General features: G+C 35.0%; 1 protein-coding gene across 3 annotated transcripts in view; it reads left to right on the forward strand.

The window, feature by feature from the left end:
* NBEAL1 (neurobeachin like 1) overlaps positions 1-13,389 on the forward strand; it is a 161,692-nt gene that overhangs the window by 118,281 nt on the left and 30,022 nt on the right. For all 3 annotated transcript variants that reach the window (XM_059928503.1, XM_059928504.1, XM_059928505.1), the window contains 5 exons: positions 440-588; positions 1,204-1,337; positions 9,648-9,749; positions 11,183-11,278; positions 11,672-11,796. In XM_059928503.1, coding sequence (XP_059784486.1) covers positions 440-588; positions 1,204-1,337; positions 9,648-9,749; positions 11,183-11,278; positions 11,672-11,796 — 606 coding nt within the window. The remainder of the gene's footprint in view (positions 1-439; positions 589-1,203; positions 1,338-9,647; positions 9,750-11,182; positions 11,279-11,671; positions 11,797-13,389) is intronic.

A 13,389-nucleotide genomic window follows, 5' to 3' on the forward strand; every position in this document is an offset into this window, starting at 1 on the left:
GTTTAAGAATCAATCATGATACTTCTAATATTTATGAAACACCACTAATGATACAGTCCTTTATTCACAGATTCATTTATTCCCTGGGTCAATTCATGTCTGCCAAATATAACGAAAAAACATGACCAGTATTGCTGCATGTTTGAACCATCCTCTACCAGTAGTATTGAAGATTCACTATATTTTGTTTTAACGGGTCATATACAATTGAAATGTAAAACATATGTTTTTTGAAACTTAGTTATTGGGTAATAAGTATATTTGGACATATTTAAGTAATTTCATATGCAGTGGAATGGTTTTTGTAGAAAATTCAAGTACTCTTTCTTGGATAGTGATTTTACAGACATGAGATTCATATTTGAATATGATGTTATTTTCCATTTACACAGAATACATTGTTGGATGTTTTTTGTTTGGTTGGTTTTTGTTTTTACAGTGATGAGAAAGAAGAACAGGATCAAAAAGAAAAATTGGTGTTGTTGGAAGACTGTGAACTCATTACAATAATTGACATAATTCCTGGCAGATTAGAAATCACTACTCAACACATTTACTTCTATGATGGCAGCATTGAAAAAGAGGACGGTGAGGAGTTCTGGGGGAATAATTTCTGTTGTTCAATAGTTAAGTATCCAGTTTATCAATCATTAATGAGAAGAAAGCGATAAGGTGGGACTGTAGAATTGTAGTCTACCATGTAAAAGGAGACATGGAAAGTCAGTATGGAATTAAATTTATTATCAACAATGTACTGAAGGGAATGCTTCCTTTTTATTATCAATGTTTTTAAAAAGGTTTGGCTACAGGGGATTGCTATAAACTTGTTATAAAATACAATTTTACTTTTATTTATATGTACACTTGTTCCTAGAGGCTTTTCACCTAATCCTTTATCTGAAAATAAAAAGATATTTAAATCTAAGCTGCCAACATAAAGAGAAAAGGAAAAATGTTTCTAAGATATAACATTCAGAGTCATTCTCTGTTCCAATGGAAAGGAAGTAGAAAAGCTATAGAATTTTAAAATAGTCTTAAAAGAAACAATTTAAACATCCAATAAATTTAACAAATGGTTTTCATCATACAGAAACTGAATTCCTTTTCCGTAGTGCTAGTTTTGTCAGGAACTAGGAGATATTTTCTGCATAGCATGAGTAACTTTCTGTGGTACCCCAGTCACAAGATTGTTTCTGTTTTCAGGAGTAGGCTTTGATTTCAAGTGGCCTCACTCTCAAGTTCGAGAGATCCACCTACGACGGTACAACTTAAGGAGGTCAGCCCTTGAGATTTTTCATGTTGATCAATCCAACTACTTTCTCAATTTCAAAAAAGAGGTATGTAAGATGCTACCTTTCTGGAAGCCCCAGACTGTTAGCTTGAAATTATTTTCCAACTAGTGAGCTGTAATGAAACTTCACAACTCTGCTGTTTCATCGAGTCAAAATATATATTAGAGAAAAAAAAATACATACCTTTGGGACTAAGCAGTATATGCATTTTTGTTGGAACTTATGTGCAGGTGTTTGGAGGATATTTGTTTTCAGTTTTTATATATAGGTAGCTAAAAAAGTCAATAGAATATTGAGTGTCAGCTAATAGGTGTCTCACAGTATCCAGTTATGAAATAATATGCAATATATATGATATAACTGGATTTATGAAATTAGGCTGAGTTCAATTCAACAATAGTGGAGCCTGTGTAATCAGGAAGAATTATGGAACATGTCGTTTTTCTAGGAATAGAGTAAATTCTTAAATAGTGTAAGTGGTTAAGAGATTGCCACTGAAGCAGGTTACCTGGATCCAAGATCATTCCACCACTAGCTCTGTAACCTTTGACCCGTTACTTGCCCGCAGCCTTCCTTCCCTCTGTCATATACTTGAGGTCAGACTTATATCACAGTCTGATAGCTCTCTCCACCTTGCCTACCTTTCTCTCCATTTTCTCTCACTGTCATCTCTCCTAATAAAATCCTGCATTTTCAATTCTGTCTTACCATTTGCTTCTCAGATGACCTGGATTAGCATAGTCAATAACTAAGTTTCTGTTCATTTGTGAGTTCCAGGTTTATTTGTAGATGATTTGATTCAGACATTTAAAGAGCATTTTTATATTTTTACAAAAAGATAATTTTTTACTATTAATAATAAATTTTCCCCCATAGGAAAATACAATGTATGTGTTTTTTAGAAAGCTATTTTATGTAAGTAAACCAAGCACACTCCTATTGAATACTATACTTTTGTAAATAGTTTTTTGTTTGTTTATTTGTTTTTAGATCTAGTGGTATGTATTTTGTTCTATTTATTTAATTCATTCTTTTGGTGGATTTGGGGCATAATAAGTTCGATTCTTATTGGTAGATATAAGATGCTAGAAGGGTATACAGGGAGAAATGACAAATATCTCCAGTTGGAAATATAAGTGTAAGGTAGACGTTAGGGTGGTGAATATAGATCTGGAATCAGGAGCATATGGGTAACAGATGAAATTATGACAGAGAATAATGTCACCTCATGAGCAGAACAGACAAGAAAAGGAGTAGATGATGGTGGAACTCATGTCAGTTTAAGGAGCAGGTAAAGGAAAAGGAGTTGGTGAGAGACTGAGAAGGATGATCAGAGAGTGATGTAAGACATGGAGAGTAGTGTCCTGGATGATACGTAGGGCAGAGTTTTAGGGGGTGATCAGTAGGGTCTAATGACATGTATCAATAGAATGAAGCCCAAAACAGATCATCGAATTGGAAAATGAGGTCAACTGCACTGAAACAGTTCATCCAGATTGCTATGACAAAATTACCATAGACTGGATGGCTTAAACAACAAATATTTATTTCTCTTAGTTCTGGACTGAAAGCTGGAAGTTCAAGAGCAGGATGCCAGTGCAGTCAGGTTCTTGGTGAACACCTTCCTCGTGGTTAACAGATGCTGTATCCTTACACGGTGGGCAGAGAGGGAGAAGGAGAGAGAGGATGAGAGAGAGAGAGAAAGAGCTAGCTCTCTGGTCTCTTTTTTTTTTTCTTTTTTTTAATTTTTGAATTTTATTTTATTTACGTTTTTATACAGCAGGTCCTTATTAGTCATCAATTTTATACACATCAGTGTATACATGTCAGTCCCAATCGCCCAATTCATCACACCACCATCCCCACCCCCCCACGGCGTTCCCCCCTTGGTGTCCATACGTTTCTTCTCTACATCCGTGTCTCAATTTCTGCCCTGCAAACCGGTTCATCTGTACCATTTTTCTAGGTTCCACATGTATGCGTTAATATACGATATTTGTTTTTCTCTTTCTGACTTACTTCACTCTGTATGACAGTCTCTAGATCCATCCACGTCTCTACAAATGACCCAATTTCGTTCCTTTTTATGGCTGAGTAATATTCCATTGTATATATGTACCACATCTTCTTTACTTATTCGTCTGTTGATGGGCATTTAGGTTGCTTCCATGAACTGGCTATTGTAAATAGTGCTGCAGTGAACATTGGGGTACATGGGTCTTTTTGAATTATGATTTCCTCTGGGTATATGCCCAGTAGTGGGATTGCTGGGTCATATGGTAATTCTATTTTTAGTTTTTTAAGGAACCTCCATACTGTTCTCCATAGTGGCTGTATCAATTTACATTCCCACCAACAGTGCAAGAGGGTTCCCTTTTCTCCACACCCTCTCCAGCATTTGTTGCTTGTAGATTTTCTGATGATGCCCATTCTAACTGGTGTGAGGTGATACCTCATTGTAGTTTTGATTTACATTTCTCTAATAATTAGTGATGTTGAGCAGCTTTTCATGTGCTTCTTGGCCATCTGTATGTCTTCTTTGGAGAAATGTCTATTTAGGTTTTCTGCCCATTTTTGGATTGGGTTGCTTGTTTTTTTCATATTGAGCTGCATGAGCTGTTTATGTATTTTGGAGATTAATCCTTTGTCCGTTGATTCGTTTGCAAATATTTTCTCCCATTCTGAGGGCTGTCTTTTCGTCTTGTTTATGGTTTCCTTTGCTGTGCAAAAGCTTTGAAGTTTCATGAGGTCCCATTTGTTTATTTTTGTTTTTATTTCCATTACTCTAGGAGGTGGAGCAAAAAAGATCTTGCTGTGATTTATGTCAAAGTGTGTTCTTCCTATGTTTTCCTTTAAGAGTTTTATAGTGTCCAGTCTTACATTTAGGTCTCGAATCCATTTTGAGTTATTTTTGTGTATGATGTTAGGGAGTGTTCTAATTTCATTCTTTTACATGTAGCTGTCCAGTTTTCCCAGCACCACTTATTGAAGAGACTGTCTTTTCTCCATTGTATATCCTTGCCTCCTTTGTCATATATTAGTTGACCATAGGTGCGTGTGTTTATCTCTGGGCTTTCTATCTTGTTCCATTGATCTCTGTTTCTGTTTTTGTGCCAGTACCATATTGTCTTGATTACTGTAGCTTTGTAGTATAGTCTGAAGTCAGGGAGTCTTATTCCTCCAGCTCCGTTTTTTTCCCTCAAGACTGCTTTGGCTATTCGGGGTCTTTAGTGTCTCCATACAAATTTTAAGATTTTTTGTTCTAGTTCCGTTAAAAATGCCATTGGTAATTTGATAGGCATTACATTGAATCTGTAGATTGCTTTGGATAGTATAGTCATTTTCACAATATTGATTCTTCCAGTCCAAGAACATGGTATATCTCTCCATCTGTTGGTATCATCTTTAATTTCTTTCATCAGTGTCTTATAGTTTTCTGCATACAGATCTTTTGTCTCTTTAGGTAGGTTTATTCCGAGGTATTTTATTCTTTTTGTTGCATTGGTAAATGAGAGTGTTTCCTTAATTTCTCTTTCAGATTTTTCATCATTAGTGTATAGGAATGCAAGAGATTTCTGTGCATTAATTTTGTATCCTGCAGCTTTACCAAATTCATTGATTAGCTCTAGTAGTTCTCTGTTGGCATCTTTAGGATTCTCTATGTGTAGTATCATGTCACCTGCAAACAGTGACAGTTTTACTTCTTCTTTTCCAATTTGGATTCCTTTTATTTCTTTTTCTTCTCTGATTGCCATGGCTAAGACTTCCAAAACTATGTTGAATAATAGTGGGGAGAGTGGACATCCTTGTCTTGTTCCTGATCTTAGAGGAAATGCTTTCAGTTTTTCACCACTGAGAATGATGTTTGCTGTGGGTGTGTCATATATGGCCTTTATTATGTTGAGGTAGGTTCCCTCTATGCCCATTTTTGGAGAGTTTGTATCATAAATGGGTGTTGAATTTTGTCAAAAGCTTTTCTGCATCTATTGAGATGATCATGTGGTTTTTATTCTTCAATTTGTTAATATGGTTTATCACATTGATTGATTTACGTATACTGGAGAATCCTTGCATCCCTGGGATAAATCCCTCTTGATCATGGTGTCTGATCCTTTTAATTTGTTGTTGGATTCTGTTTGCTAGTGTTTTGTTGAGGATTTTTGCCTCTATATTCATCAGTGATATTGGTCTGTAATTTTCTTTTTTTGTGGTATCTTTGTCTGGTTTTGGTATCAGGGTGATAGTGGCCTCATAGAATGAGTTTGGGAGTGTTCCTTCCTCCACAATTTTTTGGAAGAGTTTGAGAAGGATGGATGTCAGCTCTTCTCTAAATGTTTGATAGAATTCACCTGTGAAGCCATCTGGTCCTGGACTTTTGTTTGTTGGAAGCTTTTTAGTCACAGTTTCAATTTCATTACTAGTGATTGGTCTGTTCATATTTTCTGTTTCTTCCTGGTTCAGTCTTGGAAAGGTATACCTTTCTAAGAATTTGTCCATTTCTTCCAGGTTGTCCATTTTATTGTCATAGAGTTGCTTGTAGTAGTCTCTTAGGATGCTTTGTATTTCTGTGGTGTCTCTTGTAACTTCTCCTTTTTCATTTCTAATTTTATTGATTTGAGTCCTCTCCCTCTTTTCCTTGATGAGTCTGGCTAATGGTTTATCAATTTTGTTTATCTTCTCAAAGAACCAGCTTTTAGTTTTATTGATCTTTGCTGTTGTTTTCTTTGTTTCTATTTCGCTTATTTCTGCTCTGATCTTTATGATTTCTTTCCTTCTGCTAACTTTGGGGTTTTTTTGTTCTTCTTTCTCTAGTTCCTTCAGGTGTAAGGTTAGATTGTTTATTTGAGATTTTTCTTGTTTCTTGAGGTAGGCTTGTATAGGTATAAACTTCCCTCTTAGAACTGCTTTTGCTGCATCCCATAGGTTTTGGATCGTCGTGTTTTCATTGTCATTTGTCTCTAGGTACTTTTTGATTTCCTCTTTGATTTCTTCAGTGATCTCTTGGTTATTTAGTAACGTATTGCTTAGCCTCCATGTGTTTCTGTTTTTAACGTTTTTTTCCCTGTAATTCATTTCTAACCTCATAGTGTTGTGGTCCAAAAAGATGCTTGATATGATTTCAATTTTCTTAAATTTACTGAGGCTTGATTTGTGACCCAAGATGTGATCTATCCTGGAGAATGTTCCGTGCGCACTTGAGAAGAAAGTGTAATCTGCTGTTTCTGGATGGAATGTCCTATAAATATCAATTAAATCTATCTGGTCTATTGTGTCATTTAAAGCTTGTGTTTCCTTATTTATTTTCATTTTGGATGATCTGTCCATTGGTATAAGTGAGGTGTTAAAGTCCCCCACTATTATTGTGTTACTGTCGATTTCCTCTTTTATAGCTGTTAGCAGTTGCCTTGTGTATTGAGGTGCTCCTATGATGGGTGCATATATATTTAAAATTGTTATATCTTCTTCTTGGATTGATCCCTTGATCATTATGTAGTGTCCTTCCTTGTCTCTTGTAACATTCTTTATTTTAAAGTCTATTTTATCTGATATGAGTATAGCTACTCCAGCTTTCTTTTGATTTCCATTTGCATGGAATATCTTTTTCCATCCCCTCACTTTCAGTCTGTATGTGTCCCTAAGTCTGAAGTGGGTCTCTGGTAGACAGCATGTATATGGGTCTTGTTTTTGTATCCATTCAGCAAGCCTGTGTCTTTTGGTTGGAGCATTTAATCCATTTACGTTTAAGGTAATTATCGATATGTATGTTCCTATGACCATTTTCTTAATTGTTTTGGGTTTGTTTTTGTAGGTCCTTTTCTTCTGTTGTGTTTCCCAATTAGAGAAGTTCCTTTAGCATTTGTTGTAGAGCTGGTTTGGTGGTGCTGAATTCTCTTAGCTTTTGCTTATCTGTAAAGCTTTTGATTTCTCCATCAAATTTGAATGAGATCCTTGCTGGGTAGAGTAATCTTGGTGGTAGGTTCTTTCCTTTCATCACTTTAAGTATATCATGCCACTCCCTTCTGGCTTGTAGAGTTTGTGCTGAGAAATCAGCTGTTCACCTTTTGGGAGTTCCCTTGTATGTTATTTGTCGTTTTTCCCTTGCTGCTTTCAGTAATTTTTCTTTGTCTTTAATTTTTGCCAGTTTGATTACTGTGTGTCTCGGCGTGTTTCTCTTTGGGTTTATCCTGTATGGGACTCTCTGCGCTTCCTGGACTTGGGTGGCCATTTCCTTTCCCATGTTAGGGAAGTTTTCGACTATAACCTCTTCAAATATTTTCTCTCGTCCTTTCTCTATTCTCCTTCTGGGACCCCTATAATGCGAATGTTGTTGCATTTAATGTTGTCCCAGAGGTCTCTTAGGCTGTCTTCATTTCTTTTCATTGTTTTTCTTTTTTCTGTTGTGCAGCAGTGAATTCCACCATTCTGTCTTCCAGGTCACTTATCCGTTCTTCTGCCTCAGTTATTCTGCTATTGATTCTTTGTAGTGTAGTTTTCATTTCAGTTACTGTATTGTTCCTCTCTGTTTGTTTTTTCTTTAATTCGTCTATGTCTTTGTTAAACATTTCTTGCATCTTCTCGATCTTTGCCTCCATTCTTTTTCCGAGGTCCTGGATCATCTTCACTATCATTATTCTGAATTCTTTGTCTGGAAGGTTGCCTATCTCCACTTCATTTAGTTGTTTTTCTGGGGTTTTATCTTGTTCCTTCATCTGGTACATAGCCCTCTGCCTTTTCATCTTGTCTATATTTCTGTGAATGTGGTTTTTGTTCCACAGGCTGCAGGATTATAGGTCTTCTTCTGCTGTCTGCCCTCTGGTGGATGAGGCTATCTCAGAGGCTTGTGCAAGTTCCCTGATGGGAGCGACTGGTGGTGGGTAGAGCTGACTGTTGCTCTGGTGGGCAGAGCTCAGTAAAACTTTAATCTGCTTGACTGCTGATGGGTGTGGCTGGGTTCAGTCCCTGTTGGTTGTTTGGCCTGAGGCAACCCAACACTGGTGCCTACCTGGGTTCTTTGGTGGGGCTAATGGCGGACTCTGGGAGGGCTCACTCCAAGGAGTACTTCCCAGAACTTCTGCTGTCAGTGTTGTTGTCCCCACGGTGAGCCACAGCCACCACCCGCCTCTGCAGGAGACCCTCCATCACTAGCAGGTAGGTCTGGTTCAGTCTCCCCTGAGGTCACTGCTCCTTCCCCTGGGTCCTGATGCGCACACTACTTTGTGTGTGTCCTCCAAGAGTGGAGTCTCTGTTTCTCCCAGTCCTGTCGGAGTCCTGCCATCAAATCCCACTAGCCTTCAAAGTCTGATTCTCTAGGAATTCCTCCTCCCGTTGCCAGACCCCGAAGTTGGGAACCTGACGTGGGGCTCAGAACCTTCACTCCAGTGGGTGGACTTCTGTGGTATAAGTGTTCTTCAGTCTGTGAGTCACCCACCCAGCAGTTACGGGATTTGATTTTACTCTGATTACGCCCCTCCTACCGTCTCATTGTGGCTTCTCCTTTGTCTTTGGATGTGGGGTATCTTTTTTGGTGAGTTCCAGTGTCTTCCTGTCGATGATTGTCCAGCAGCTAGTTGTGATTCTGGTGTTCTTGCGAGAGGGAGTGAGAGCATGTCCTTCTCCGCCGCCATCTTGGTTCCTAATCTGTAAATAGTTTTAAAAGCGCATTTGTATGTGGTATCTAAACTTCATAACAATGTTCAGATTGGATATGGCAATTTCCATTCCTTTTTTTATAGATGAGGATACTGAAGTTCAAAGATTAATTTTATTTCTTTACATTTGCATAACCCTGAGTAATTCACAAAACTGTAAGGGTAGAGATTATTATATTTAATATACAAATAAGACTCAGTAAATTAATTGATTTGCCAAGATGATTAGTAAATGACAGAACTAAATTTGAACTAGAAGTGAAGTAGTTTTTTGATTCAATGTCTGAAAATTATTCCATTATATACTATAAAGTTCTAAAAAAAATACATGTCATAATTTTGTTAAGCCTTGTAAAATAGAGAAGTTAAATCCGTAATCTTCTATTTATATGAAATGTTCAGAATTGGCAAATCCATAGTGACGGAAAGTAGTTTAATGCTTGTCAGGGGATGGGAGGGAGTGGAAATTGGAGAGTGATGGCTAATGAGTATGTAGTTTCTTTTGAGGATGATGAAAATGTTCCAGAGTTAGATAATGTGAATGGTTGCACAACTCTGAATATTTTAAAACACCCACTGAATTGTATATTTAAAAGGGTGAATTTTATGGTATATGAATTATATCTCAATAAATCTGTTCATAAAGCCATACTCCTGGTTTGTCTTGATCAATTTTTAAGCCATAAAGTGCTTTTTTTTTTAATAGGTTAGGAACAAAGTATATAGCAGACTGTTGTCACTTCATTCTCCAAATAGTTATGGAACCAGATCACCACAGGAGTTATTCAAAGCATCAGGATTGACACAGGTAGGAAATTTTAAGTCACTGATTTGGTGCTCATTTTATATCTCAGACTTTTGCTTAGAAGTAAAACTTCCTTCTTTCAATTATTTTATTTTGATTATGCAACTGCTCTTCTTCCATTCAGATTGATCTTATGAATTATCTTTGAATCTTTCTGTTTCCCTCACACATAACAGTGCCCTGTCTCCAGTTCGCATGTCATTCAGTTCATGGGCATATCTTATAAATTCTTCTTTTTTAATAGTGTTCTTTTTAAAAAGCAGCACACAGGATTTTTTTTCTTAATAATAAAAATAATCTGTGCACAAGAAAAAAATGGAAAAATAGAAAAGACACCATGGAAAAAAGGCAAAAAAAAAAAAAATTCTCCAATCCTTCTATCTGCCAAAGCTAACTGATGCTTTTGTGTATTTTATCCTCACATATTTCCCAACATCTCTTGAATTTACACTGTCCAAAGCCAAAGAAAGGCCCTTGTTTTTTGCTCTCTAGAGTTTTAGTAGTCTTCCAATTAGGTTCTCTTGCCTCCTGGCTCTCTCCTGCCTCCTACATATGTGTTAATCTTTAAATGTCGCTCTTGTTCAAAAGCCATCAGCAATTGTTTCCTATTGTTTATGGAATAAGCTTTATTTAATAGAGTATATTTCCTGCTTTCTGTGGAATAAACTTTATTCATTAAAGTATTGTTTCCTCAGTTTGGCACTCAAGTACAGTTATAATTGGGCTTTCTATAAAATCTGTATACATAGATTCATTTCTCACCATTTCCCATAAATATGTCCTTTGCTTAAGGCACACAGTAAACTTAAAGGTGTGTATTAATCTGTCAGCAAAATGCTTGAGCATGCCTACACTGTGTAGAGTAATTAGTAGTCTAAGTACAGTAAGGTGATTAAAAAAATAATGTTTATGTCTTCCTTTAGAAAATTTTTATATCTGTTATAGCAAAATCCCAAAATCCCTTTGCTCTATAAAAGTAGTTTTCTGAATATAGTTAATATAATGTTTATTTAAAATTTGTAGATCATTTTAGTACATTGAGATACTGATTTTTTAATATTTACACTTACGAAAATTTCAATTTATGACAAAAATTTCAAATTTGGGCAGTCCTTCTAGAATTAAAAAGTTTTAAGATATTCAAACAAAATACTTTTTAACTGAAGAAAAGACTTAATTCTTATAGAAGACCTTTTAGATTGTAGTGTAGGAACTTTCTTTTCCTTTTCTAGAGACAAATTTTTAAAAGGAAGTGAATTTAGGAAAAGCATATTGATTTTACCTCCCTGTTAAATATTTTTTAAAGCTTCATTCCTTTATCAAAAAGATGATAGAGATAATGGGAACAAAAGATTATTTTAGTACTGTCAGTAATAGTTACTGATTTCTAAGAGATATAGATTAATTTTGATTTTTTCTTTTTTTGTGCTGTCTAGAAATGGGTAAACAGAGAGATATCAAATTTTGACTACCTCATTCAATTAAATACAATGGCAGGACGAACCTATAATGATCTTGCACAGTATCCTGTGGTGAGTTTTATATAAATCTTGTAAATATGGAATTACCTTTCAGTTTTCTAATACACAAAATATATGTGGATGATATCTAGTTTTTATTTTTAAAAAGATATAAAAACTGATTTTGCCTTTCTGTATATTTCTACCCTGCTATTTTCAAGAAGTATGTAAATATGAAGAGTATTTTAAAAATAAAAACTCTTTTTCTTTCACTTCATTGAAAATATTCCAGTGGAATTACAGGAAATAATGCTTCTGGTTATTGAACTAAAGATGAATAAACATTTGCAACAGGGAAGAAATAAAGACTATCCCTTTTTGTCTTAGATAAGCATTTATATTAGATATGGAGATGGTAGCCTCTCTAAGAAGGAATGTCTAAATTGTAAACTGTGGCTCTTTTAGTTCCCCTGGATTTTACAAGATTATACTTCAGAAGAGTTGGATCTTAATAACCCATCTGTATTTCGAGATCTATCCAAACCAATTGGGGTAGTTAATGATAAAAATGCCAAAGCCATGCGAGAAAAGTAAGTGCTTTTCATCCCTTTTGAAAGATGCCCATAGCTTGTTTGAATTTGTATTGATTTCTGCTATGGCCAACCAAGTGTTACTTTTTTTAAATGCACACTATTTTTGATAATCAGAGTCTGGTAATTCCTTCACTAAGTTTTCTTGAAAATACATCAGTTGTCCTTCAAATATCTTAACTATAGTCTGTGTATTTTCCTTCATTACCAAAGTTAAATTGATATTGTTTAGAATTTCTTTCACCTTGTAATAAGTATGTGCTAAAAGGTAATAGGTTCTTGAAATTTTTCTCCCCAGGTATTTTAGACTTAATAACCTACAAATCTAACATTCCATCTAATATAATATTTTGGTGGATATAAAATTAATAATACTAACCTGTTGTTCACCAATAATGTGAATAAAGCACAGTGAAAAGTGTGAAAATTTAGAAAGTGATATTTGAATAAGGCAAGGAAATATTTATAGTTCTATATATTTATGAGCCACCCTGTAAACGTCTCATACTTTTTTTTTTAATCCAAAGCCAGCTGCTGACAGTAAAAAATAATCTAATTTTAATTTTCCTTTTTCTCCATGTGAACTTGTGGATGACTTGTCAGTTGTGACTTCTAGTAATAAAGACAAAGAGCAGTTCTGCAAACAAACTTAGTTGTAGATTTATTTGAGGGTTGATGGTACATTATTTTTTCCCCCCCTTTTTGTTTGCAGATCTTCCCCAGGACTTTTTGCAGTGTTTAATATTTGATGTACTAAATGGAATTTTGCTGTGTATATATTACCCTACTGCCATTAGTCAAACTGTTAACACTATTCCACAGGAAATACTGATCATATAAATTAACTTATTTTATAGATAATCAAAGATACAATTTAATTTAAATTTCAGTAGTATATTTTTTTGCATAGGTACAAATGACTTTGACCCGAAAACTTTCTTTATTCTCCTGAATATTAATGATTTCTATGTAAAAGGAAATTGACCTTAGCTTGATGAACTGATCAGTATTTTGGTTTTAAAATGTCAATGTTTATTGCTTCCAAAAAACTGTTCATTCTTATTTAGATATTATACCCACTAACTCAGATGTCACCATTCAAAACAATTACAGGATCAGAGATAGTTCTTGCAGAATTATTATATATATCCTTTGCTGATAATCTGATTTAGACCTTCTTCTATTCCACCATCGCCTTTTTTTTTTCCTTTTTTAAAAAAATTTTATTAGAGTATAGTTGATTTACAATGTTGTATTAGTTTCAGGTATACAGCAAAATGATTCAGTTATACATATACATATATTCTTCTTTTTCAGATTCTTTTCTCATGTAGGTTATCACAGAATATTGAGTAGAGTTCCCCGTGCTATACACATCTCCTTTTTTTACCTTTAGATCATTAGACGTTCATTTTTACAATTCTTGACTGACCTTCTATATTTTTTTCCATTATCTTGGCCACAAAAGGATGTCTAATTATCACATGCTTACAATAAGCAGAAAAATAGAAACAACCTAAATATCTATAAGTAAATAGTTAAATTGTTGTATATTTGTACATCTACTTGTTATAAATACCGTGTACCTGTTAA

This window comes from Balaenoptera ricei, chromosome 7, assembly GCF_028023285.1.
Source record: "Balaenoptera ricei isolate mBalRic1 chromosome 7, mBalRic1.hap2, whole genome shotgun sequence".
Lineage (NCBI taxonomy): Eukaryota > Metazoa > Chordata > Mammalia > Artiodactyla > Balaenopteridae > Balaenoptera > Balaenoptera ricei.